Source organism: Pteronotus mesoamericanus, unplaced genomic scaffold (genome assembly GCF_021234165.1).
Source record: "Pteronotus mesoamericanus isolate MK-2021 breed Mesoamerican mustached bat unplaced genomic scaffold, CSHL_Meso_final scaffold_651, whole genome shotgun sequence".
Taxonomy (NCBI): Eukaryota; Metazoa; Chordata; class Mammalia; order Chiroptera; family Mormoopidae; genus Pteronotus; species Pteronotus mesoamericanus.
In genome coordinates this window covers 46,995,947-47,021,002 of record NW_026555325.1, presented here as the reverse complement: position 1 = coordinate 47,021,002, position 25,056 = coordinate 46,995,947, and the positions used below count along the sequence as shown (strand labels likewise).

General features: G+C 40.5%; 1 protein-coding gene across 2 annotated transcripts; it reads right to left on the bottom strand.

The window, feature by feature from the left end:
• Positions 1-349: 349 nt before the first annotated feature.
• On the bottom strand, positions 350-23,977 carry INPP1 (inositol polyphosphate-1-phosphatase). Of its 2 annotated transcripts, none has more exons than XM_054562422.1 (6): positions 23,632-23,977; positions 10,489-10,754; positions 8,101-8,161; positions 5,317-5,517; positions 2,596-2,770; positions 350-1,093 (listed from the first exon to the last, which is right to left on the bottom strand). In XM_054562422.1, exons 2-6 carry the CDS (start codon positions 10,690-10,692, stop codon positions 526-528), a joined length of 1,209 nt encoding a protein of 402 aa, XP_054418397.1. In that variant the 5' UTR covers positions 10,693-10,754; positions 23,632-23,977; the 3' UTR covers positions 350-525. The 2 variants fall into 2 exon arrangements, with proteins under 2 accessions (XP_054418397.1, XP_054418398.1); XM_054562423.1 differs by having other exon boundaries at positions 5,317-5,484.
• Positions 23,978-25,056: the final 1,079 nt, after the last annotated feature.

Sequence of the window (25,056 nt, the reverse complement as noted above, 5' to 3'; positions counted from 1 at the left end):
GGCGGGGGGCGGGGGGCGGGTAGTAGGAGGCTCCTGGCTTTAATTCATATAACAAACACAAGAGCACTGTTGAAAGTATATCAACTTGGCTAAGTGATGCATCATGTTTACAGTTCTAAATGTTCTACCAAGGCTAAAGCGGCACACTTTCCCTCTTGTAAACAAAACACAACCTCCTCTTGGGCTCTCCCTAGCATTTCAGGAACATTTTATTTATCACTTAGATGTTTAGAAGAGTTTTACTAACTGGGCAGGTTTTCTTCCTCTTTCTTCAATACATTAATGAAATGTTTCAAGCACCACTGATAGCACAATAGTCACTCGAAGAATTTCACACATCTATTGTTGCATGAATGTCATTTATTTATTGAAATTAACATTATTATGAACACATAATGGAAAAATACTCCTCAAAAGAGGAAGGCGACCATTGACCATCAATAGGACAAAGCTATCTTCAAACGATAGAGATGTAGGAGACAGTTTCACAGTCTGGTTTATAATTACACTGAGGAAAAGGTTCGTCTATGTGTGTATACCCGCAGGTGCAAGGTTTTGGATGAAGAGGCCCAGGAATGTCTCCAGCTGCTTGCGTGATCTGTATGCAATCAGTCCTCCCCTGTTGGCCCAGCGATCCACTCCACTAGTACCTTCGTTTTCCATGTGGTACACCAACTGTGGCAAGTCAAGCCCCGTTGCTGGCTTTCTAGCCAAGCATTCTTTGAAGTCTGCCATCCCCCCACCCATGGCCCTGAGTATGGCATGAGCAGCGCAAGAGTCCCATTTGAATGTGGTATCTTCTGAGAAGATATAGAAGTCCACAAGGCCTTGGACAACACACAGGCTCTTGTAACCAGCCCCAGCTGCCCGGAATATGCGATCTGCACATACACGGGACAATGCAGCTTTGATAGTCTCCTTTTCACTCGTGCTAATGACCGCTGAAAAGTGGTGAGAGAATTCAGCCTCGGGGCTGGTGTTTTCAGTCAGTGGGCTCCGAGGTTCACTGCCATTTGTCTGAGAGATGGGAGGCTGATGTGAATAGATATTCGTTCCCATGTAAGAAAGGCCCCAGTAGCACTGTCCTTTCCACCTGTGGAAAAGAACTTTCAGTTTGTGGAGGTAGGTTATCGCATTTGTTTTTCATTATTCATGTTGCTTTCCAACTTCATGATGTGAAAAAATATTTAGTGTAATGAATCTCAATGCCCTGAAGCCTAGAAATAGGTATCAAGTAGCTAATTCATTTCTAAAAGTTACTGCTTTGCATGCAGCTGTCTGTACTGTTGCAGATTAGGAATGCTTTCAGTTTTGCAACATCATCACATCAACCTAGGGCAACGCTAAAATATTTGTGGGATTTCTGGGCCTCTAGGAACACAGCAAAATTTCATTGCCACTTTTGGAATTTAAAGTTTAATAGGCAAAAAGATAAACAGATAATCGTCTATCTGTTTTCAGTCTGCAAGTGGTTTAGAATCCTCATAAGTTTTTCTTCACATAGTGTAACTCCTTTTCATTGTCTTATTCACAAGCTCCACTTCAGCTTCAACATCAAGAAAGATGTACTTATTATTGGCAACGAAAATAATAATAGCACCTATCTTTTCTCAATGTTTAATTTACTGTGTATGTTCGGTAACTTACTCTATTTACAGAAGAGGAACCTGAGGCTTAGAGAATGTAAGAATCTAAGTACCACTTCAGGATCTGTGCCACTAACTATTTTGTCAACTAATTCTATGCCATGATTCTGTCTGCATGCAGTCCCAATTCTTCTTAATTTCTTAAGGATCTTTTTTTAAAGATAACAAGTATTTTTGGTTTGGAAGAAGGCCAGGGGAGAGGAAAAATGTCAAAATTCCAGAGGTGTAGTTTATGACTATTAAAGAACAAATAACTCTTAGTTGCCTAAAGCAGCTCAAAGTTCAGTAACAAAAAATATGGAGACCTATACAAATAATGACACCTACTTCAGTGAAAAACCCGAAACCACAGAGAAGAGCTGCTTGCCTCCACCTGGACCCTGCTATGCCCTGGAGTCAGCCCCAAACAAAGCACAGGCTGTGGATCGGAGGCAACTGGCTGTGTCCACACCCTACCCAGGAGTTCACGGAAGGGTGACGAGGGAGGAGGCTGACACGTTTATGGGGAGAGCACCTCAAAGTCCGGTCCTAATTTTCACATTTTGTTTTGAATTTCTTCTAAAGCTGTATAAAAGTCAACTGGCTATGTAGTGATGGGATCGATCCCATTCCAAATATATTAGAACACTTGTTACCAGGGCTCAATTCATCTGCTTTGAATGGATTCTAGGAAAAGGGAACAGGATTACAACATCCCAAATGCAACATAATGATTTCTCCTAGATGTTATTTTGTTTAAACGTTCCTACCAGCATGCCCCAGATAAAATTATGCCAATGAAATTAGGCCACATAAAAGAATTTTAATTCAAACATGCAAACTTTTAGTAGGACCACCCCCAATATATCATGTTATAGGAATATCATGTGGAGTGGTAATCTTGAGGTTAAGTAAAGCTAAGCTTGTAAATTTTGAAAACCATAATATTCCTAAAGTGTTCATCTTTTACCTGAGGGTGTTTAGGTCTCGTGTGGCGAAAGGTTGGTTGATGACTCCCATCAGGGGCACCCCTGTCTGTATGTTGTAGACACCAATTAAAATGGTGACGCACTGAAGTCCACTGGGGAAGACTCCTTGGTTGGATTCAGTGTCAGCAGAACCTTTTATATACTGATAAGTTGAGTCTGGAAATGAAGCAAATTTCTTTGGATTCAGGTAATGATTATTTAGAAAATAATGAATACAACTATACACTGTCCTATATCATTTTTTTCTTCTAATTTAATAACTGCTGTGGTCTGAATGTTTATGCCCCCCCCAAATTCTAACTCCCAAAAGGGATGGTATTAGTAAGTGGGACCTTCGATAGGTGCTTAGTCATGAAGGTGGAAGCCTCATGAATGGGATTAGTGCCCGTAAAGGAGGCTCCAGAGAGATCCCTGGTCCCTTCCACTAGGCGAGGGCGTGGTGAGGTACTGATGTGAACCAGGAACACAGCACTCCCCTAGCCATGCTGGCACCTTGATCTTGGACTTCCAGCCTTCAGAGCTGTTAGAAATACGTTTCAGCTGTTTATAGGCTGCCCAGTCCATGGTGTTTTGTTTTAATAGCCTGAACAGACGAAGACAGTAACCATTCAGGTTTTACCTTTGGGTGCCACTTGTTAATTGACCTCTCATACTCTACACTCTTAAGCTACTTGAGTTTGATTTTCCCAATTATATGGGAACTCAAAGGAAGAGGACAGGTCTCTGGTTTCTGTGGCATCTAGCAGAGCCCTGTGCTTATAATAAGCACTGAACTATTCATCACACTGAAGGCATTTAAAAGCTAATAACTCAGGACAACTGGTGGGATTTTGTAGAGCTCTTGCTAATTGTAGAACAAGTCCAAAGTGGATTAAAAAACCTCCTTACAGGTATCTGTCTGGGGAGAAATTACTTTTTTTGTTTGTTTGTTTTTTGGTCACTCAAATTAGGAGGAAAGAGACAATCATGGTAGAACAAGAGGAAAAAAAGTTAAAGGGACTCCTACAAAAAAGAAGCTGAGGAGCTCAGTTTCTTTGTAAGAAACAATGCAGGCCAGAAGGTGACTGCTAGCGTCAAGCAGGGTAGCACCCGGTAAAGGATGTGCTGAAAAGGTCGAGAGAGCTAGCTAACAGGGGCAATTCAGGATAGAACCAAGAAACGGCAGAGCCCGTCCTCAGACATCTTAACTGATGCTGATTTACCTTTAAGTGATTTAAAAATAAATTGGGAAAGAGTGGTAGTTTGCATTTATAATCTACTGGCTGAATGTTCTCTTGGGTTGGCCAAAAAGTTCATTTTATTTTTTCTGTAAGGTGGCTCTGGTAGTGCTTAGTTGCCTTTAACTTCATTTGAAACAATTTTGTTAGATTATATTGTGATAGCTGTCATATCAGCCTGCATTTTAAAAAAACGTATCAAAGTTGGTGAATTTTTGTGTAGCCATTTTAACATTGAAGATGGAAGAAGATATACAACATTTTTGGCATACTATGCTGTATTATTTTAAGAAAGATAAAAACAGAACAGAAATTTAAAAAAAGATTTGTGCAGTGTGTGGAGAAGGTGCTGTGACTGATCGAACGTGTCAAAAGTGGTTTGTGAAGTTTCTTGGTACTATTGATGTTTTGGCCAAATAATTCTTTGCTGTGGGGCTGTCTTATGCATTGGAAGATGTTTAGCAGCACCGCTGGCCTCTACCCACTGAAAGCCAATAGTGGGAGATCGCCGACATATTCAAAGTCACCAAATCAATAAAGTTGTTGGTAAAAATGAAAAATATGCCTTTTAGTTTATGGAAAAAACTAAATAGACTTTTTGGCCAACCCAGTATAATTCCTCCGTGACTGAGGGTCTTTCCGTAATGCTATGTTAAAGGGCTCGTAGTGTGGGGAGCGTGGGGGAGTTTGCTGCACAGCATAATGAATGGTCCCAGTTGTCTTGGGTGGCATATGCCAGGCAGGTGGGAAAGAATAAAAGGAACTTCTGAAAATTGATTACCTAGGGCATTGTACTTAGAGCATCTTTGAGGTGAGGCCTACACTTTTAAAATGATGAGCTACAGATTTTGGTTCTATCACAATCATGACCAAAAAAATAAATTTTGGGTAAAGTTTATACAGGGCTTACAAACTGGCTGCTCACGAATCACATTTAGCTGTGTTTCGTTTGGCCTGTACAGTGGTTTTGATTGCCTGTTTAATCAGATTAGTAGGCATGGTTAAAAAAATGAAGAGATCATACTTAATAACCTGAATTTCAGGTTCTCTTTGAAAATCTGAAGATCTGGCATGTGCTCCCATATGGCAAATATCTGCTGAAGCTGAGTGCTCTTTAATTGGTATGTGTGCTCAGTTAGGCATAGCTGCTGTCACGTCATTCTTCTCTTAAATTTAGCAGGCTGGCCTCTGAAGTCTTTAAAAGATGAGTTCATTCAACTTTGCATGTGACACAGATACCACAAACACACATATCAGTTATGTGTTATAGATACACATCTGTTTATAACGGCGCATCATAACACACACACCTCTTAATTTATCATTTTATTTTTTTAATTTATCATTTTAAACATTTAAAATATTTTAACGTTTTAACAAAGGAGAGTTAAACTACATTCAATTTTTATTTTTCTAAGCCTCCCCCCAAAAAGGATTGCTAATAAGAACAAATGAATAAAAGCAAACACACTATCCTTTACTTACCTATGGGATCCACCCAAATTCCCAAAACGTCCTGTGGAATGGTGATCTCTATTGAATCCAGAGTTGGGTCAGTAAGGGCAACATCCTGATGAACGACCTTGGCTAATGTTTCAGATGCCAACTTGTTACCATTTAGGACTTTGCTAAGGAGCTCTACTGTTTCTTCCTCTGTTGGACACAATCTCAAGATAATCTTTTCTCCTAGAGTAGAGACAAACTAAAAGTCATTAATTTCAAGAGTTGCGGGGAGAAAAGAAAAACAGGGTGGGGAGAGGGGTGGCAAGAGCTGCACACTTAAGTTGAGTGAGAGCTACCTGTCTGTATCAGTGGTCCCTAACCTGGCCAACTGCCAGGATCACGCTGCGGTCGGGGGCATAAAGTCACAGATGCCTAGTGGTCACCCATCACTTAATATGAATAGTGAGGGATGGGTTCCAGGAATTAAAACTTCTCCCCAGAAAAATGCCCGCATGGGGGTATTGTACACAATTTTGTATCCGGTTGAAGGGGCCTCATGGGCCAGTTAAGAACCCCTGAATCCTGAACCCTTTTGACTTTGTAATATATGTAGGTTACCCATGTGTGTTTATATTATTGAAAAGAATGGTGTTTCTGTCAACACTTCAAAGTGCTTCTACCTCTTCTATGATGCTGCTTTTAATGAAAAATGTTTATGCTCAGTAAAGTACTAAGATGAAGTATACTGATCTTTACATGTAGTAAAACTATATGACTCTAAATGACACACATAGAATAGCTCTTCTCTGTGAAACACTGGAAATCAGAATGTAAGCCAAGCTGCTTCTCTGAATGAAACCACAATTTACCAAGTTCAGGTGCCTGATCATCACTTTAAACATGCTTCTTAGACCCTTGGTTAATGTGGTTTCCAGCTCCCAACAAAAGTGAGGAAAGAGGTTGGCAGAAATAGCCCACTTAATAGCAACAAAAAGTGACAAAAATGGAGAACGAACTTCTAAATATTAAGAAAGCATGGCACTTTGGGGCTTTTTAGTTATATAGACAAATATTCCTCACTGCCCGAGCCATTCCAAGGACCAGCAACCACCTGGGAACTTGTTAGAAATGAAGAACTTCATACAAATTGGTAGTTACAAAACAGTCATGGGGATGTAAAGTACAACGTAGGGAACACAGTCACTAATATTGCCATAACCATGTACGGTGCCCACTATGTACTAGAAATATCAAGGGAACACTTTTTAAAGCACATGACTGCCTAACTACTATGCTGTACACCTGAAACTAATACAGAATAATATTGAATATAAACTGTAATTGAGAAATAAAATTTAAAGTTCTTTTAAAGATATAAAAGAAATTTAGAACTTCAGGCCTCATTCCAGACCTACAAAATCCCGAGGCAATTGCCATGATTCATTAAGTTTGGGAAGCACAGTATAAATCTAGGACAACGAATCAGCCAGAAACATTCACTTAAGTTCAGTTAAGTTAAATTCAAATTAAATTAGTATATTAAAATTGAGGAATAATAATACTAATCACTGCCACTTATTAAGCATCCACTCTGGGCTCAGTAAAGTCTTGGGAGTATTCAAAGAAGGAAGTCACATCCCATCACGCCTTTGCTTAAAATTCTCCAGTGAATCTGCATCATGCTTAGAAAACCCAAACTTTTTCCTACAACCTCTTCCATGACATCCCCTCTCCACATCTCAGCCCCTCCAACATGCTGAGCCCATCACCCCCTTCAGTTCTCGAGACAGTGTATGCAGAGTGCCTTTTTACCCCTATAATTCTAGATGAGTAAAATATTAAAATACAGTAACTGTTTATGAAGTAAGTCACACATAGGATTTTAAGTGTAGGCTTTGTTATGAATTGGCCACAGGGTTTTTTTTTTTTTTTTTTTTAGCCTTAAGAAGTTTAAATGGGATTTGTCTTCCTTCTGCGTTCACAGAGCTACTTACATCTTACATAGCCCCTGAATAGACAAAAATTTTTTCCAGAGTTAATCCAGAAATCAATTTTTCCCTTTGTAAATGTTCCTCTAGATGTTTAACTTTTTGTCACAGGATTAGTGTTTAAAGTTCATTATTTTAATCTTCCACCATTAAGCAAACAAGAAGCTCAAAATAAAAATAATTTATTTCTCTGAAAAGAATCCAATGGCGATTTTGATATTTTTTTTCTCTATACCACAGGGAACATGGAGGTCCATCAAAGGAAATCTGGCACACAGGGAACTAATTAAATAAGGCTTAAAACCTTGTATTAAAATGAACATTTTTATTTAGTCCAACTCCCTTTAGTGAGGTTCTGAGAACAGACAGAAGTGGCATGGTTTGCTCAAGATCACACAGTATTTAGGAACAGGGTGTCTTCTACATTCTCAGCCAGGGTCCATGACTCCTCAGTAGGTCCACAGACAGGTTCAAACTTCAGACCTGAGACTGTCTGAACAGTTGTGTGGATGTGCACCTGGGGCATCTGTAATTCCATTAGGTTCCCAAAGGACCATGCAAGTTTTCGAAAGGTCAAGTCATACACTATTTAAGTGCTATAGATTTATATCTAAAATAATACATGTGGCTTTGCTAAATAATTCTAAGGTAACACATTTCCCAAAGTTAAATGGCTTGATATTCTGAGGTACTGAATAAAATTTAACATTTAAATATTAACATATTTTCATTTACATGAAAGGCTCCCAAACATCCATTGATTTTATAATGTAAATTGAAAATTAGAATAGAAAATGATAATTAAGTTACAAAAATACATTAAGATTCGTATACTTACCCAAATCATTAGTAAACTCATTGGATTCTTCTCCAAAAATTTTTTTTTCCAAGCCTGGAAACTGAATAATTCAGAGCATGAGAACAAACTGAAATAATGACAATAAAAAAGTAAAACTTATATACATGTTCAATTCTGAACAGATTTCCATTTTATATTTCAAATTATGGTAAATAGCACAATTAGATAAAATATTTAGAAATTTACAATTCCAGAAATCAAGCTAAGCATAAAAAAATTAAGTCAGTTTGGTTCAGCACTTACTTTTCTAATATTTTCCTGCTCCTTTGCCCTTATAAAATCATCATAGAAGTCTGCTTTCCTTATGCCCTGTTGAGTTTGCAGAAGTATTTCTGAAACCTTCTATCTACTTAAGGACCATAGAATTAGAATATTTTCAGAGGAAATACTTTAACTGTTGCTTTTAAATACCACCCTAGCAGGTTATACAAGTTAATATTGATCAAGTATATAAACTTATTACTCGAGACTGGATAGAAGGGATTAGAAGATAACATTACATTTTGCTTTCATTTTTCAAGTGTGTTTTCTGCACCTGTTGGAAGGATCATTCACCTTCAGTGCAGGAGGATGATGTAGCAAAAAAAAGGAGGAAAATATTTTATTGAGCAACAGTTTATGGATCAATACAGAATGAAAAAAATCTCTCATCTTTCTATCACCAGAAAGCTTTCAGATACTTTTTGCTTCTGACTTTCTCTAAAGTAAGATAATTTTTCTCAGAATATGTGCTGAATTATAATATGTGTGATATTCTCAGGGAACAAAAGCAAGGAAATGCTTTAGATATTTGAACTCGGTCATTCACAGATGGCCCATAGTTTCAATGATGCCCACAATCACTTGTTACTTGTTCAGCTTTGAAGAACAGTGCAAGTCAACACGGGCTGGCAATGAGCCTAGTCATCAAGGGCTGAGGATCTGCTCTGAAGCCTGCCTAGAGACCTGCTTCTGAGGTGCAGGATGTAAGTCATGAAACGGAGGCATTTCACAGAGCCAAAACTGAACATCATTTATTTGTTCACATGTCCTGGCATATGCCTCATCAATGAGCAATCGCCTGAACTTGTTATAATGCTTTGAGGCAAATATTAGACCATTAGACGTTAAAAAATTAACGTTGATACATTTCTAATCCAGTTGCTCAACAGTCCCTTGCAACCAATATCTTATTCAGTAACAAAATAAACTTGTTTCATTTAGTGTAGTGTAGCCAAATAATATAGAGCATGAAAAAGTATAGTTTGTAGAGATTTCAAAGGATCATTTGTTCTCTCTTCTTGCCTGTGGTCAAGTACTTACTTAAATGATTTTATATGATTCCTAATATTTTGAGAATTTTCATAGAAAACTATTCCACTATTTCATAGTGCCTCCTGTCATAAAGGTCTATCCTCCTAAATCTAGAATATATACATATATAAAGGCCATATAGTACTGCAAAGAGTACAGCCTCTGGAGCCTGGTGGACTGTGATCAAAACTGGCCCTGCCATTCACTTGCTGTGTAACCCAGGCAGGTTACTTAACCTCTCTGTGCCAGTCTTTTCTCACCCATTAATTAATATAACATTTTATTCTTCATAAAATTGTTATGAGTTAAAAAGTTAAATAAGCCTTTAGAACAGTGTCTGACACTGTTCTAAATGCAAATACTAAGCATTTATAAGTGCCTGTTAGTGTAATTGTTTATTATTACTATTTATGAATACAGTTTTCCCCCCACTCAGCTTTAGATACCAAGAATCACAATCATTGTTAGTTATAAACAGTATTTTTCTACTAAAATAAAGGGGGACTTTAAGTCTACAAGCCCATAACCAAGGCAACAGTTAGACACATGATTATGTCAAAAAAAGGTGGGACTTAACATATCAACATTTTTTTAAAGTTATAGAACAGTATTTTCTCATGTCCACTGAAATAAATATGTGCCATGCACACACATACACATAGAAGGAAAACATTCTAACAATCTATACCAAAACATAGCTGTGGTTTTTTTCTAGCGGCCAGATTGAGAGGATTCTTATATTTGCTTATTTTCCAAAGAATGCATAACTATTTATTAAAAAGAACCTTAATATAAAGTTCTGTACCAAAATGTTTCTCACTAGCTATTAGACTTGTAAGTGATTTTTATTTCATTATTTGCTTTTCTGTATTTTTAAATTTTTCGCAGTGAACATTTTAGTACGCTGTAATCAAAACAAGGCGGGTGGGGGAAACTCAGTTGTTTGCTTATTTGAATCCAAAGTGCTTGTATCCTGAAGGAGAGGGGAACAAAGAAAAGGCCTGCTATTCTAACAGAGCATAGAAGCCGCAAGGGCAAATATTTTGTAATTACCTTGGCTGTGACCTTTCTTACCTTGTTCTGCATATTCTGTTTTATCACTTCCTGTACCAGTACATCAGCCAGGGTCTTGAAATCAACTGTGAACTTCTTGTTCTTTTCTCCTTCTTTCTTTTCTTCTATCAGCAGCTGGAAGAGAGCTTCCTGCTGCCTGCATGCCCGGGCAATGTTGGCAGCTTTCTCAGAGACATGGAGCAGCTCCCGGAGGATAGCTGACATTTCTGAACCTTTCGTTTCAGTTGCAGCTGTGGGTGGAATCAGCACCTTCCCTCTGCTGTCAGCTGGAAAAACACAAGAATGTGAAAGAGAAAGCAGTTCAGTGAGTGATGTCAGTCAACCGGGCATCTGGCAGTCAACCCGGTCAGCATGACTGAACAGCCCATGTACAGAATGGGGCGAAAGTCAGCTAACAGTTGTTTGTGTGGAAAACACTATAATAATTAATAAATAATAATACAAGAATGAACTGTTTCGTGTACTCACAACTGGAAACCTGTTTTTGCCCCCCCTCATAGTCACACCCTCAGTGTGGAAGAGCAGATTATCACCTAAAATTTGAAACTTAAAGTGTTTATAGTCTCAAAAATCCATTAGGCAAAGAATTGACTTCTAGAGATTTATAAATATGAAATTATAAATATAAATACCTACACAGGTGAACACACAAGCATAGCGTTAAAAGGAAAGTCAAATTCTTGTAATGACCTTAGAATGATCTCACAGGCTTAGAAGTGTTCTTTCTTTCACCCTATGGGGGAAGTTGGAGAGGATTTATCCTCTGAGCTCTGGGGCAACTTCCTAAAATACTAAGCACCAGTAAGGCCTGTGGTGTTCTGCAAGTCTGAGGCAACTCTCGGGCTAGCAACCCAAGCAATCTCCCAACCACCTTCCCTGCCCCATAAAAAATTCCCACTATCTGTGCTGCTCTTCCAATCAGAAAAAGTTTAAATAATAAAGTGAAGTAAAACGTGCAATTTATTGGGATTTGAAAAGTTCTGACTTCTAAAAGATATGCTATCACACCTTGATATCCTATTGGGTAATTAGAAGAGAAACAATTCTCATTTTTCAATAGTAGCTACATTTTCTTGAAAGCTTTACTAATTGCTGCCTCATTATTGTGAGAATTATGGTGGGGATTATCAGTCCTGTCTAAAAGTCAAGAAAACTAGAGCTTAGAGAGGTTAAGTAACTTCTCGTTTACACAAGAACATAGGCTCAGCAGCAGCTCATGTTCTTTATCATCATAATAAACACTGAACTTCTTTTTTAAAAAGTTCCCTTAATGGATACTACAAGGCTAAGAACTGGTACCATAACGAAGCCATCAATGCAAGTAAGTTAATTGTGAATTGTCATAGCTGGTTTAAATTAAACAAATTTGCTTAAAAAATGCTATTAAGATTATGGGTCAATCACCATGAGAAAATATTCCAACCTCAATAGTAATAAAAGGAAAATGAATAAAAGCAATGAGAGACATCCTTCTTCTCTATTAAACAGACAAAGCTGTTTTGAAGTTAGGATTCATTCTCCGAAATGATGTGGCAAAGCAGTTGCTGATCTCTGCTAATGGGTGTGCACACAAGCGGGTTCCCAGAGGCCGATTTCAGAAAAACGTATCAAGTTCCTAGAGATGCCACTACCTTTGCAGCCAGTACTCCAGTCCTGCCTTAACTTATGTTAAGAAAGTCACAGTTGAGTTAAAATACTTCTATGCAAGGAGGATTAACATTATTTACAATAGCAAAATGTTGAAAATAATCTTTAAACATTGGTAAAAATGTAAGATAAATTACTGTGTGGTCATTACATTCATGTTTTTAAAGAATATTTAATATGGAAATATGTTAATGCTATAATGTCACCTGGAAAAGCAAACTGTGAATGTATACATATATATGTGTGTGTACATATATATACACACACACACACATATATACATACGTATCTTAGTAGAATACACAAGTCCCAAGAATATAAATTCAGTAACTTTGATAATTTTGATTTTTGTTCTGAAGTTATTATAAGTAAAGAAAAAGAATCAACAACCCAACAGTTACCTAAAAATTTTTTTATCCTAAAAGCTGCATTAAGATTTTAATGAGTCCAATTTAAAAGTTTTCTAGATAAACACTATCAGTATTATCTATTTTACTCAATTTTGTTAAAACCAATTCATTTTTCTTCCTAAAAGAAATACCACTGGATAACGTAAGAAACTCTTCCTACAGGGCCCTCAGAACACTCAGGGGAGTGACTCACACAGGCTGCAAACTCCAGGAACCAGCCCACCCATTGCCTTGCACAGAAACTTGACCACTGAGAAATACCAGCTTTAAACTGCAGTCCTGGTGTAACCGAGCAACACGGGGCTCGGCCATGTGACACCTTGACACTTGACCCAACAAGTAGTGTTGAAGGAAACAGGTTTTTCTTGACAGGGTTCCAGCCTCAGGGGGACTGAGAGCGCTGCTGCTCAGAACCCTCCACTCCCATGAGAACCAGCACTTCCCTTGCCCCCCAAAAAGGCTATAAGCCAAAACCATGCCCAGAGGTTCCCCGTATCCTTATCTATTCTTAAGCCAGTCCTGAAAACAGATCTCCAACCTCTCTGGAATGGGCACTTATGGGTTTCAGAGTCGCCACCTCTCACAAAAGCTCTCTCCTTCAGGATCTAGGGCGCACTCTCCTCAGCCTCCATGTAGTGGTTCAGGAAATCACATGCGGTGTTACTCTGGATCATGGGCCCAGGGAGACCAGTGGGCGGCATCCCAAGAATGAGGCTTCTCCAAACACCCTTCAGAGGAGCAGAAGTAGCTCCTTTCTCACTACAGACTGGATGGCTTCTCCTTGTGGCAGACTCTTTCCCTTACATATCAGACCTCATGGTGGAATGGACCCCTTCTCTTTCAGCCCATCCTCATTTTAAAAGCTAGGCCCAGGGCTTCCTATGTGAACTCCTATCTAGACCCTCCTATGATGTGCCATTTTTGCCAATTCCCCGTATCTTTAACCTTCTTTTGGCCACTATCTTTAGTCAGGGCAAGAGTTCCCAGAAACTTACGGGGTGGGCACTGCCCCCTGCCTCTCATGCAGGTGCTATATAAGCTCTCAGGCCACCCCTGCCCCGCCGCCCCCTTGCCCGGTCACCAGTCCCCGAATGCTCTCAGAGTCAGTACACCTTTCACTCTGGAAGGCAGACCTCTTCCTTCAAGCAAGGCACAGCTATTAACTTGTCATGATTATGCAAAATATCTTAACCATGCTATCATCCACTTCCCCTTTCCTCCAGTCAAGGTTATGGGGGGTTTTTTCCTGTTTTCAGGGGACCCCTACTCTGCACCCCATTACACTGGTACACAGATTTTAAGAATTTGTTGTAACACAATAATCAGGGTTTTCAGTTCCAAAGCTATCCCGGAGTTCAACCTTAATCAGTCTTTATTCTGATGCTGGGTAACAGTATTGTATTTTGTCAAGCTCCAGCTTGACTGCCCAGTGTCAGTTTGAGACTATGCTTTCTTCAGCCACCCTATAAGAACCCCGTCCTGTAAAAACGCAGCATTTCTTCAGCTACCTTTCTCCAGGGTCCCAGCTCCATTAAAAAAAAAAATCTTTCATAGCTATTAGGTTCTACATGCAAGGCCTTCTAATTAATTTGCATAGCTAGGCTGCTACTTTCTGACTGAATGAACAATTTCCTCCAAAAAGTCTAACCACCATTCTTTGTGCTTCACTGTAAGCTGCTTCTTTATATTGTGTATCTCTCCATCTGTCCTCAACACAGTTTAATCTGGCAAGCCACAGCCCTGAGCAGAGTACTGAACAATTCACCCTCACCTTGAATGATTCAACTTGAGATTGTTTACAGAGAAACTGAGGACTGCAGAGAGTACAGAATTTCTTCAGGTTTATCAGCAGCTCTTTTTAATACTTGTAGAAATTATCTTTTTTAAATTTTATTTTTAAATCATGTTTATTTTATTACAGTTGTCTCATTTTTTCCCCTTTGCCCTCCTCCACCCATCCCACCCTGCCCTCTGCTCCCACAGTCAATTCCCACTCTGCTGTCCATGTCCATGGGTCATTCATACATGTTCTTTGTCTAGTTCCTTCCTCTTTTTACACTATTGTCCTCCTTCCCCACTCCCTCTGGGCACTTTCAGTCTGCTCCATGTTTCCGTGCTTGTGGTTTATTTTGTTCGTTAGTTTATTTTGTTGAACAGATTCCACTTACAGGTAAGATTGTATGGTATTTGTCTTTAACCGACTGGCTTATTTCACTTAGCATAATATTCTCCAGGTCCATCCATGCTGTCGCAAAAGGTAGAAGTTCCTTCTTTCTTTCTTTTTTTATTTAAATGCAGGCTGTTTTTATTTTTTATGTCAAAACCCATTATAAAATATGAAAAAATAAGAAGTCTCAGCAATTAAAACAACATGACACCAGCACAGAAATAATAAGATCAATGAAATAAAATGAGCATTCTAGAAACAAACTTATATATCTGTCTAACAATGTAATATATGATTAAATAGATATTTCATATCAATGGCAAAAATAAGGGTTATTCAACAAATAAGGGGCATGAACCATTATTACTTGAAATAAAACAAATACAGAGCCCTATTTCACACATTATACAAAAAAAAGTCAGGTGAGTTAAAAATCAATATGTAAAATCTAAGGAGTTTTAGGAGAAAATACAAGATAATTTTTTTTTTACCCTGAAGTAAAATATTCAAACCCTATATTTTAAAAGATTAAAATATAGAAGCTATAAAGTAAAATATTGACAATATGACTATATTAAACATTTAACACTATACTGTAATATACATATATAAAAAGTTAAAGGACAAGTAATAGAATAGGAAAGTATTTGCAACACATCTAAGAAAGGATTAATAGTGTTTTTTTAGGGAAAAAAATTCTACAAACATCCAATTAAAAAATGGATAAAGAATCCAAAAAGTCATTTAAAGCTTTTTAAAAGTAATAGAAATAGGCAAGAAATATACAAAAACAGGCTTAGTTTCAACAAATAATAAAGTAACACGTCATTGTCACAATCAGATTAATAAGTATTAAAAATGTTGGAAATATCAAGTATGGGTGACTGTTAAAGGAACTGGGTATTCAAAAACTCTTTTTCTTAATCTTCTTAAAGCAGTTCGGTTAGCATATTTTGCGATGCTGGTTTGGTGGAGGTGTATTTTTTCAGCTTTCTTTTTTTCTGGGAAACTCCTTATTTTGCCTTGCATTTTAATTGAAAGCATTGCTGGGTAGAGCAGTCTTGGTTGCAGACCTTTGCTTTTCATGACTTGGAATATTTCTTGCCATTCCCTTCTGGCTTGTAGTGCTTCTGTTGAGAAGTCAGCTGCTAGCTATATCAGGGCTCTCTTATATGTTACTACCTCTTTCTCTCTTGCTGCCTTTAGGATTCTCTGTTCGTCTTTGGTATTTGCCATTTTAATGATGATGTGTCTTGGAGTGGGCCTCATTGGGTTCCTCTCGAATGGGACCCTCTGTGCTTCCTGGACTTGTGTGACTTTTTCTCTCCTCCAATTAGGGAAGTTTTCCATCACTACTTTTTCAAACATATTCTCTATCCCTTCCTCCTCTTCTTCTCCTTCTGGTATCCCTATTATATGGATATTATTATGTTTCAGGTTGTCCTGCACTTCCCTCAATGCCTCTTCATTCTTTTTGAGTCTTTTTTCATTTTCTTACTCTTTCTGGGAGCTTTTTTTTACCTCGTCTTCCAGCTCACTGATTCGATCCTCTGCTTCATCTAGACTGCTTTTGATTCTTTCTACTGTGTTCTTCAATTCAGAAATTGTATTCTTCATTTCCTCTTGTCTCTTATTGATAGTTTCTATGTCCTTTTTCATGCTGATATAGTTTGCGGTAAGTTCCTCGTAGTTTCCCTGGAGTTTTTGGTAATTCTCTCTGAGCTCACTGAGCTCACTGAGCTCATTGAGTTTCCTTAGAACCATTGTTTGGAACTCAATATCTGACAGTTTACTTGGCTCTATTTCATTTAATTCTCTTTCTAGGGATTCCTTCTTTCCCTTTGACTGGGGTGTATTTCTTTGTCTTTCCATTATTTGTGAGACTCGTCTTTTTTGCTTCTCCTTCTTAAATTGATCTGTCTTGATTTCCTGACTTTGTGGTGTGAACTTCTATGGTTGGAGACCACTGTTTTTACTTTCCGGATCTGCCTCTGAGGATGTCAGATGTTGACCCTGTCTGACATTAAGCAGCTCTGAGACTTCCAGGAATCGGCTGTCTGTGACTGTCTCCTTCAGCTGTTAATCTAGTCACTCTGCACTCAGTAGGTCAACTTTGACACCACAGGGCAGAGCAGAGTCCCTCCTGGGGACGTGTCCTCTCAAGCGGTTGCTGCTCAGGGGAGTGGTCTGCCTGAGCAAGATGGCTGCTGCCATATCGGGGAGGAGTCTGCACTGGGATCCTGCTGGCTACTCTCTCAGTTCTTCTCCCCAAAGCCTCCTTCTCCAGTATCTCCTCAAGCGTTTCTAGCCCACTCTGTCCCCGCCTTTGCTAGTGACCAGGGTAAGTGGCTGCAAATAAAAATTTCTGCATTGGCCCTTTAAAAGGGTTTTTGCATCTCCAGCCACCTGTCTCTGGCAGAGAGCAACCCTGCCACTTTCCCCAGCTGGTTGTTATCTGTGTACTTTTTGGGCTCTGGTGCTGTAGGCTGGAGATCCCTGCTTATGGTTTAGACCCCACTTTTCTCAGGGGGATCCAACTGGCCATTTCAATATCTTCTGCTGCCGCTGCCCACCTTCTTGAGTCTCTACTGCACTCCTTACCAGTTAGGTTGCACTAAAGCTGATTCTTCTGTGTGTCCAAGGTTATAAGGCTCCTCTCTCACTATTGTTCAGTTGTTTGTTCCAGGTGATTTCTCCACAATTTAGTTGTAATTCCAGATTGGTCCTGGGAGGAGGTCAGTGTGACTTCCATTCACTCCTCAGCCATCTTGATTTGATTATCTTTTAGATGAGTTTTAAAAGATTTTATTTAGCCCTGGCTGGCTCAGTGGATTGAGAGCTGGCCTGAGAACCAAAGAGTCACCAGTTCGATTCCCAATTAGGGCGTGTGCCTGGTTTGAGGGCCAGGTCCCCCAATGAGGGGTGTGTGAGAGGCAACTACACATTGATGTTTCTCTCCCTCTCTTTCTCCTTCCCTTCCCCTCTCTCTGAAAACAAATACAATATTTTAAAAAATAAAATGAAATGTAAAAGATTTTATTTATTATTTTTAGAGAGAGATGAATGGAGGGGGAGAGAGAGAGATGGAAAGAAGTATCAGTTGGCTGCCTCTCTTAAGTGCCATGTCTGAGGACCGAATCTGCAATCCAGGCATGTACCCTTACAGGGAATCAAGCCAGCAACCTTTCACTTTGTAGAATGATGCCTAACCAACTGAGCCACACCAGTCAAGGCCTTTTAGACAACTTTTAAAAGCAATCTTACACCTCATTATTGACCTAAATTTTATCTAAACATTTCAAATACCTTAGAAGGAAAATTATTAGGAACTCATGATTAATACGTTATGACATTTGCCATAATTTAATAGCTTTGAATATAAAATAATTCCTTTTGATTAGTATTTTTTAATGGATGTTTTAAGAACCACCTGTATCATAATTACCCAAGGTGCCTACTTAAAAGACAGATTCCTGGGCTCTGTCCCAACTTAGTGAATCAATCTTGGGATACAGGACCCAGAAAACCATATTTTTGTCAGCCTCTAGATGATACTAAACACAGATTTAATAGCTACTGTTCTTCAGGTTGCTTATTCTAAGTAAACACTATACTGGCAACTTTGTGGGCGTTGGGGGGAGTGTGGCACCTGTGGCAAGTGTCTTGGTGAAACCACATAGGTCCAGTGGCTCTGCTATCACCTATCTATGGGCAGAGAGGACCAAGTTAAAATAGTAATAGTTAACATTTATTAGGTGCTTACTATATCCTTCTAAGAACTTTACTTATATTAACCCATTTAATTCTCACACAACCCTATGAAAAAGGTACTGTTCTCTCCATTTCATAGATAAAGGAACCACAGCAGGAGGTTATATAATTTGGCCAAAACCACACAGTTAGGACATGGCTGGGACAAGATTCAAGCCCAGGCAAGCTGGCAGAAGCCCATTCCATTAGTCAGTACTTCAGCCAATAAAATTCTTTCATACATTATAAACAGTTAACTAACAAAATGAGTAATTATTGAAAAAATAATCATAAACATAAGGTACATTATATAGTGAAGAGTAGAGAACACACATCTAATAGTTGTTGTTAGTTTGACTAATATAAATCACTAATGAATACCTTTCTTCATTTTACTCATAGAACGTTTGCCCCAGCTGATCCTCAGCCCCACTGCAAACCACCTTTGCTGGACAGTAAAAGCTCATACATCCTATTCTACTGTTGTTTCTCTTACAGGCTCTCAAGACATCAGTGGCGAGGGAGGGGCTCAGCTCATGTCGAATTTCTAATTCCTCTTATATTAGTTCCTATAACTGCCATAAGAAAATACCACCAACTAGGTGGCTTAAACAACAGAAATTAAAGTCTCACAGATCTGGAGGCCAGAAGTTCAGGACCAAGGTGTTGGCAGGTTTGATTTCTCCTGAAGCCCCTCTCATTGGCTTGCAGATGGTCATCTTCTTTATTGTTCTTCGATGGCCTTTCCTTCTCTGCGTTCACATCCCTGGTCTGCCTCCCTCTTCGTAGGACATACCAGTCAGGTTGGATTAGGACTCTCTCATATGACCGCTTTTGAACTTAAATTGCTTCCTTAAAGGCCCCATCTCCAAATACAGTCACATTCTGAAGTATTGGGGGGGTTAAGCTTTCAGCATACAAATTTTAGGGAGTATACCTCTCCTAAAAGACAGACCTTGATAATCTTAGCAAATGCCAACACAACCTATTCCTCTGTCTTTTGTTTGCTGGTAAAACAATAAAAATGAGGTAGGGCTCTCTTCCCCACTTTCGTAGTCAATAAGTTTAACTGTGTGAGGCAAATTTTCCCGCATGGAATTATTTAACAGCCAAATCATTAATGATGCAATAAACATTGAAATAAGCTCTCATAAGCTTTACTTTGTAACAACCTATTTCATTTAAACCTGTTCTTCTCAAAATCACATTTTTGTGCAGAAAAGATTTAAAGAAGTTATATTCCTCACCATCTTAGACCAAAATGTGTATCTATCATAATGTCAGATATAAACAGTCTCTTTAGCTTTTGTGGGATTTTCATATCCAGATGGAGAAATACTGACTAAATTGAAGTAGGTCAGTTAAAGGTAGGGCGGGGCGGGGTGGGGAGGCTCTTAAGATTTTTTCCTGGAAGCCCAAATCTCTCTCCAAAGATAAAACTCTTTTAATTTCTGACCATTCTATCAGCTCATCAGAACACCAGAGGTTTAAAAATCATATCTGAATGAATAATTTACACATATTTTAGATGTGATAAACAGTAGAGTGGGAAAGACATAGGCTTTGGAATCAGATAAACCTGGGTTCAAAACCTGGTTCTGCCGTTAACTAGCTGTGTGGTGTCAGGTAATTTACTTCCCCTCTCTGAGCCTCTCTCCTCGTTTGTAATGGGAAGATAACATGTATCTTGCAGAGACATTGTGAAGATCGAGTGAGGTATTTCTAAAAAAGGACCCAGCACAGAGCGTTGCATATAGCAGTTACTAAATGACACCTATGGCTATTAAACACAACTTCACAGAAACCCCAGTCACATGTCGTTATTTCAGAAAACAAGAGGCAGCAACTTTATACGGGTCACTGGAATCTTCTTTAGAATATTTACTAGTCCATTAAATCCAGAAGGCTGGGACCTAATTGTGATTCTCGGAATGACCCAGAATAAAGTTCCTTTATGCCAGCCAGATCTGATTACTTCAGTTTCTGGGCGTCTGGGTGGAAACTTGGCTCCTGGAAGCTGCAAGGCTGCTCGGGCTTCATGGTAGGCCATCTGTGGATGGCTCCGGAAGGTCGTTATTCCGTTAAGGGGATATTTTGTCAAGATATTTTGCGGAGATTCTAGGACCTGAGGTGTCGTGTAAAGAGCCTGGTTGTACCAGAAGCTGGCCATGCCCTTTTGTTGTTCACAGTGACAGAAGTGTGACGACACAGATAAGCTCCCTCAACAAAATAGAGCTGCTCTCTGATGAACAGGCAAGTGGGTCAAAGCATTTCCGTTCACATTCCCTTCTTCCTGAAGATAATCCACCACTTCTACAGAGCCCACAGTTTTGCCTTTTATGCAGTGACTCCACTCCACCCCCACTATTCACATCCTGAATTCAGTCTTTCACTCATCCCCTAAGGACTGGCTATTGGAAGCTATTGTATAGTGGCCCTGCCTGACAGCCATTGCTGTTGGGGGAAAGGGCCAGGCTTCCATGAAATACCTGAGTGTTTGACGAGAGGGTGTTTGTGGTGACCTCTCTTAAGGAGGAGTAGCTGTCCAGGAGTCTCCCATGGGCACATGCTGAGGGGCTCGCCCAAGGCTCTATTTAGCTCACACTGCCACTGTAGGGTAAACAAAGACCTTGGTCTTCTTCCCTTTTGCTCCAGTACTTAGGGCTGCTTTAGGGCAGTGGTCCCCAACCTTTTTGGCACCACAGACCAGTTTTGTGGAAGACAATTTTTCTGGGGTGAGAGGAATGGAGCTAAGATGGTATCATGAGCAATAGGGAGCAGGGTAAAGCTTTGCTGGAAAGCCCGCCGCTGACATCCTGCTGTGCGGCTGATTCCTAACAGGTACCGAGGCCCCGGGGTTGGGAACACCTGCTTTCGGGAGTAGTTTATAGAAGGGAGGCTGTCCAGGTAGAAGGAAGGGGAACATAAGTGGGCACCTATAAGGTATGTTGGCTCAATTTGTTCAATTTCTGGAGCAACCAGGGATAGATGCAGTGCAAATGCTAACAATAGTTTCCCATAATATCAACATGAGATGCTCATCTGCCCACCTGATTACCTAGGCCAGAGCAAAACTGTATCATAAGCGTTACTGGGGACTTACAAATACTACCTTTTAGCTCCGTGGAAACAAAATTGACCTCTCAGTCTATAAACCTTTTTCAACTTTCACATATTGGACTGTCAAACATTGCCCAGAATCCATTAAGTAGTATAGTATGGAACTGCCTCTATTGTTTTGGTGTTATTTTACTTTTATCTGTGCAATATTGCTGTCATCACTTCATAGGCTCCGATTAAATTTAGCATGTTGGTAGCTGATTTCCCACTATCTGTCCATTTACTTTCATGCTCTGTATAGAACATTAATTTGCACATGCTCTTTCTTCTGGTTGACTGGCCTTCCTCCTGCCTTCTACACTTAATGTCTACTCACCTCAGAATCAGTTCAAGGGCAAGAAACTCAAACAGATATTTCATAAATGAGGACGTTCAAATGACCAATAAACATATGGAAAGATAGTCTACCTTATAGTAATCAGGAAAATGCAACTAGAAATCACAACAGGATACCACTGCATATCCAGTGAAATAGCTAAAATTAAAGACTGAAAATTTCAAGTTTGGGTGAGGATACACTGCTGGTGTGAATAAAACTGGTACAACCATTTTGGAAAACTATTTGTAATTTGTTGAATATAAGAAAAACCTATGATCCAGCAATTTCCCTTGTAGGTATATACCTGACAGAAATTGATTCACATATGCATTAACAAACAAGCGCAGGATATTTATGAGGAGCATAATTTGCAATAACCCAACACTAGATATAACCCAAATAACCATCAGTAATAAAATGGAATTAACTGTGGCATATTCACTGAAGGAAATATTATACAGCAGTGAAAATGAAAGAATTACTGCAATAGGCAGCAACATGGACTAATCTCACACACAAAATAAAACACCATTGAAGAAAGAAATATGCTGTACAATTTAATTTATTTGATGTTCAATAACAGGGAAAACTAACTCAAGGTGTTAGAAGTCACAGCTGTGGTTACCCTTGGAGAAGAAAGAAGGGTTATTGATGGGGAATATGAAGGGGGTTTTTAGGCACTGATAATACAGGGCAGGGCAAAAGTAGGTTTACAATTATTCATATGGAAACTAAATAATGTAACAATAAACTTTCACATACTCACAACTGTAAACCTTCTTTTGCCCCACGGTGTATTCTGGATCTGGTTACATGGGTGGGTCGACCATGTAAATTCATCAAGCTATACACATTTAGGACTTGCATACTTTTCTGTATGTATTTGTATTTGTATTTTTTATTTTTTTAATTTATAAATCATGTTTATTCTATTACAGTTGTCTCAATTTTTACCGCTTTACCCCCTCCACCCATCCTACCCCCACCCTCTGCTCCCACAGTCAATTCCCACTCTGTTGTCCGTGTCCATGGGTCATTCACACATGTTCTTTGTCTAGTCCCTTCCCCTTCTTTCCACCATTGCCCTCCTTTCCCATCCTCTCTGGTCACTTTTTCAGTCTGCTCCATGTTTCCCTGCCTGTGGTTTATTTTGTTCATTAGTTTATTTTGTTGAATAGAGTCCACTTACAGGTGAGATCATATGGTATTTGTCTTTCATCAACTGGCTGATTTCACACATCTCACAACACCGCCTTTCAAAATGCCGAGAATTACAAGCAAGGAGGTAAAGACTTTTCTACGTCAGGTCCCATCGTGTTTGTTTTATACTCATCCAGTAGTTTAGCAGGTCAGTAGCGGCAGCCAGGAGCTTTGAACACTTAGAAGCATCTCTCAAAGCAAAACCCAGGGGCGCTTGACAGCTACGCCATCTACCTGTTGAACCTGGGCCACTGCCCTCGACAACTGTCAGATCCGTTTCGACCTAGAAATGCTAACGATCATTTTTTTTTTTAAAAGAAGTTGTTTGCTAATCTTTCTTCCCACTGTCTACTTCTTTCGGGGAGTTGCCGTAGGGCCGGGGGAGCCGCAAGACCCGCGATCTCCTCCGCCCAGCTGGTTGCAGCAGCGGCGCGGGTGGCCCGGCCCGGCGGCCGCTCCGGGGCAGCCGACCGAGGTCATCGCAGGCCGGGCGGAGAAGCAAGCAGCCTTCCAGGCCCAGATTTACTCACCTGCCGTTCGGAGAGGCGATCGGGAACGTGCTGTTCGCCGGGACCGGGAAGCAGATCCGAGAAGGGGAGAGTTGTGGCGCTGGGGCGAAGGGGCGCAGGGAGGAAATCGTGTTACCAAAGCCGGGGATGCGGAGCCCAGAAGGAGGCTGCAGCCTTTCCCTCTAGAAACGGAAGAGGCGGGGGAGGAGGAGGAGGGAAATGCGGAGAAAGAGGAGGTGACCTGGCGCGGGAGGCTAGCCGAGGGGCGCCGGGCGTCTGGCCGCAGGCGAGGGGCAGGCAGCGCAGCCCAGGTCCTCGGAGGGGAAGGCGAAGCCGAGTGGCGCGCTGGCTCCCTGGCCCTGCCTCGCCGACTTCTGCATCCGCCAGGCCACCTCCCCCGGGGCCGCTGCGTGGAACCGCGTGGTGACGCCTCGAGGCTCCCGGGGCGGGCGAGGGCATCGCACTCCAGCAGGAGCCAGGCGTCTGCGACGTCACAAACGGAGCGGGATGATTCAGAGGGGAGTGCCGGGAAGAAAAGGGCTCCAAAGTCACCTAATCAGCTGTTTTTGTGCCTGAGCTGCCCATAAATTAAATTTTAAAATCCTCCTCCATTCTTCTTTACTGTTTTGCGGGGCGGGGGGCGGTTACGGGTTTAATGGGGACCGGGCCGCAGTGAAGACGGACTTCCTGCCCGAGGCCATCAAGTCCCATTGTTCTAACAGCAATGTCAAGTGTGCTCGTTGTTCTTCAAACCAGGGCAGTGTCCTCTGGGTGCTTGCCTTTTAAGGTGTGGGCCTAGTGCCACCTTGACAGTAGGTAGGTTGTGGGGAGGAACTCCTCCTGAACCCTTTAAACAGTGGTACTCAGTGTACCTTCAAGGTGGTTGTAAATGGTGGGTGAGGCTAGGAATGAGTGATGGGGGGCGTCGGAGCAGCAGAAATTTTTAAAAGGCCACGAAGTTTTCGGTAAAGGAGGCTTGGCAGCCAGCCCAGCAGACTGAATGTTGACTATGAGTGCACAGGCCTCGTAAAGCAGTGATTCATAACACCCACTCCATGGCACACCCAGGAAATGGTAAGGTCTGAAAGGTGCAAACTAGGGTAAACAGAAGAGGCCGCTGTGCGCAGGAGCGATTGGGCCCTCCCACCTGGAGGGCTGAGGAGACCAGTATCGCCCGGCTGTAACTCATTCCATGGCATGAGGTTGGAAAGCTTTGTTTAAAGTTCTAGCTGGCAGGTTTTCTTTACCGACATTTTCCCAACCCCCCCAACACTGCCTCCTGCATTGTCAACACTTGGTTCTCAGAACAGTGAGGAACCACCAAGACAGAAGCCTAGGGCATTACTGGATGTGTCACACTACAGGAAATGGTGCTTAAAACTTGACATTTCCCAAGCTGAACTCAGCTTTCTGCTTCCAGCCTGCTTGTGTGGTCTCTAGCCTGGG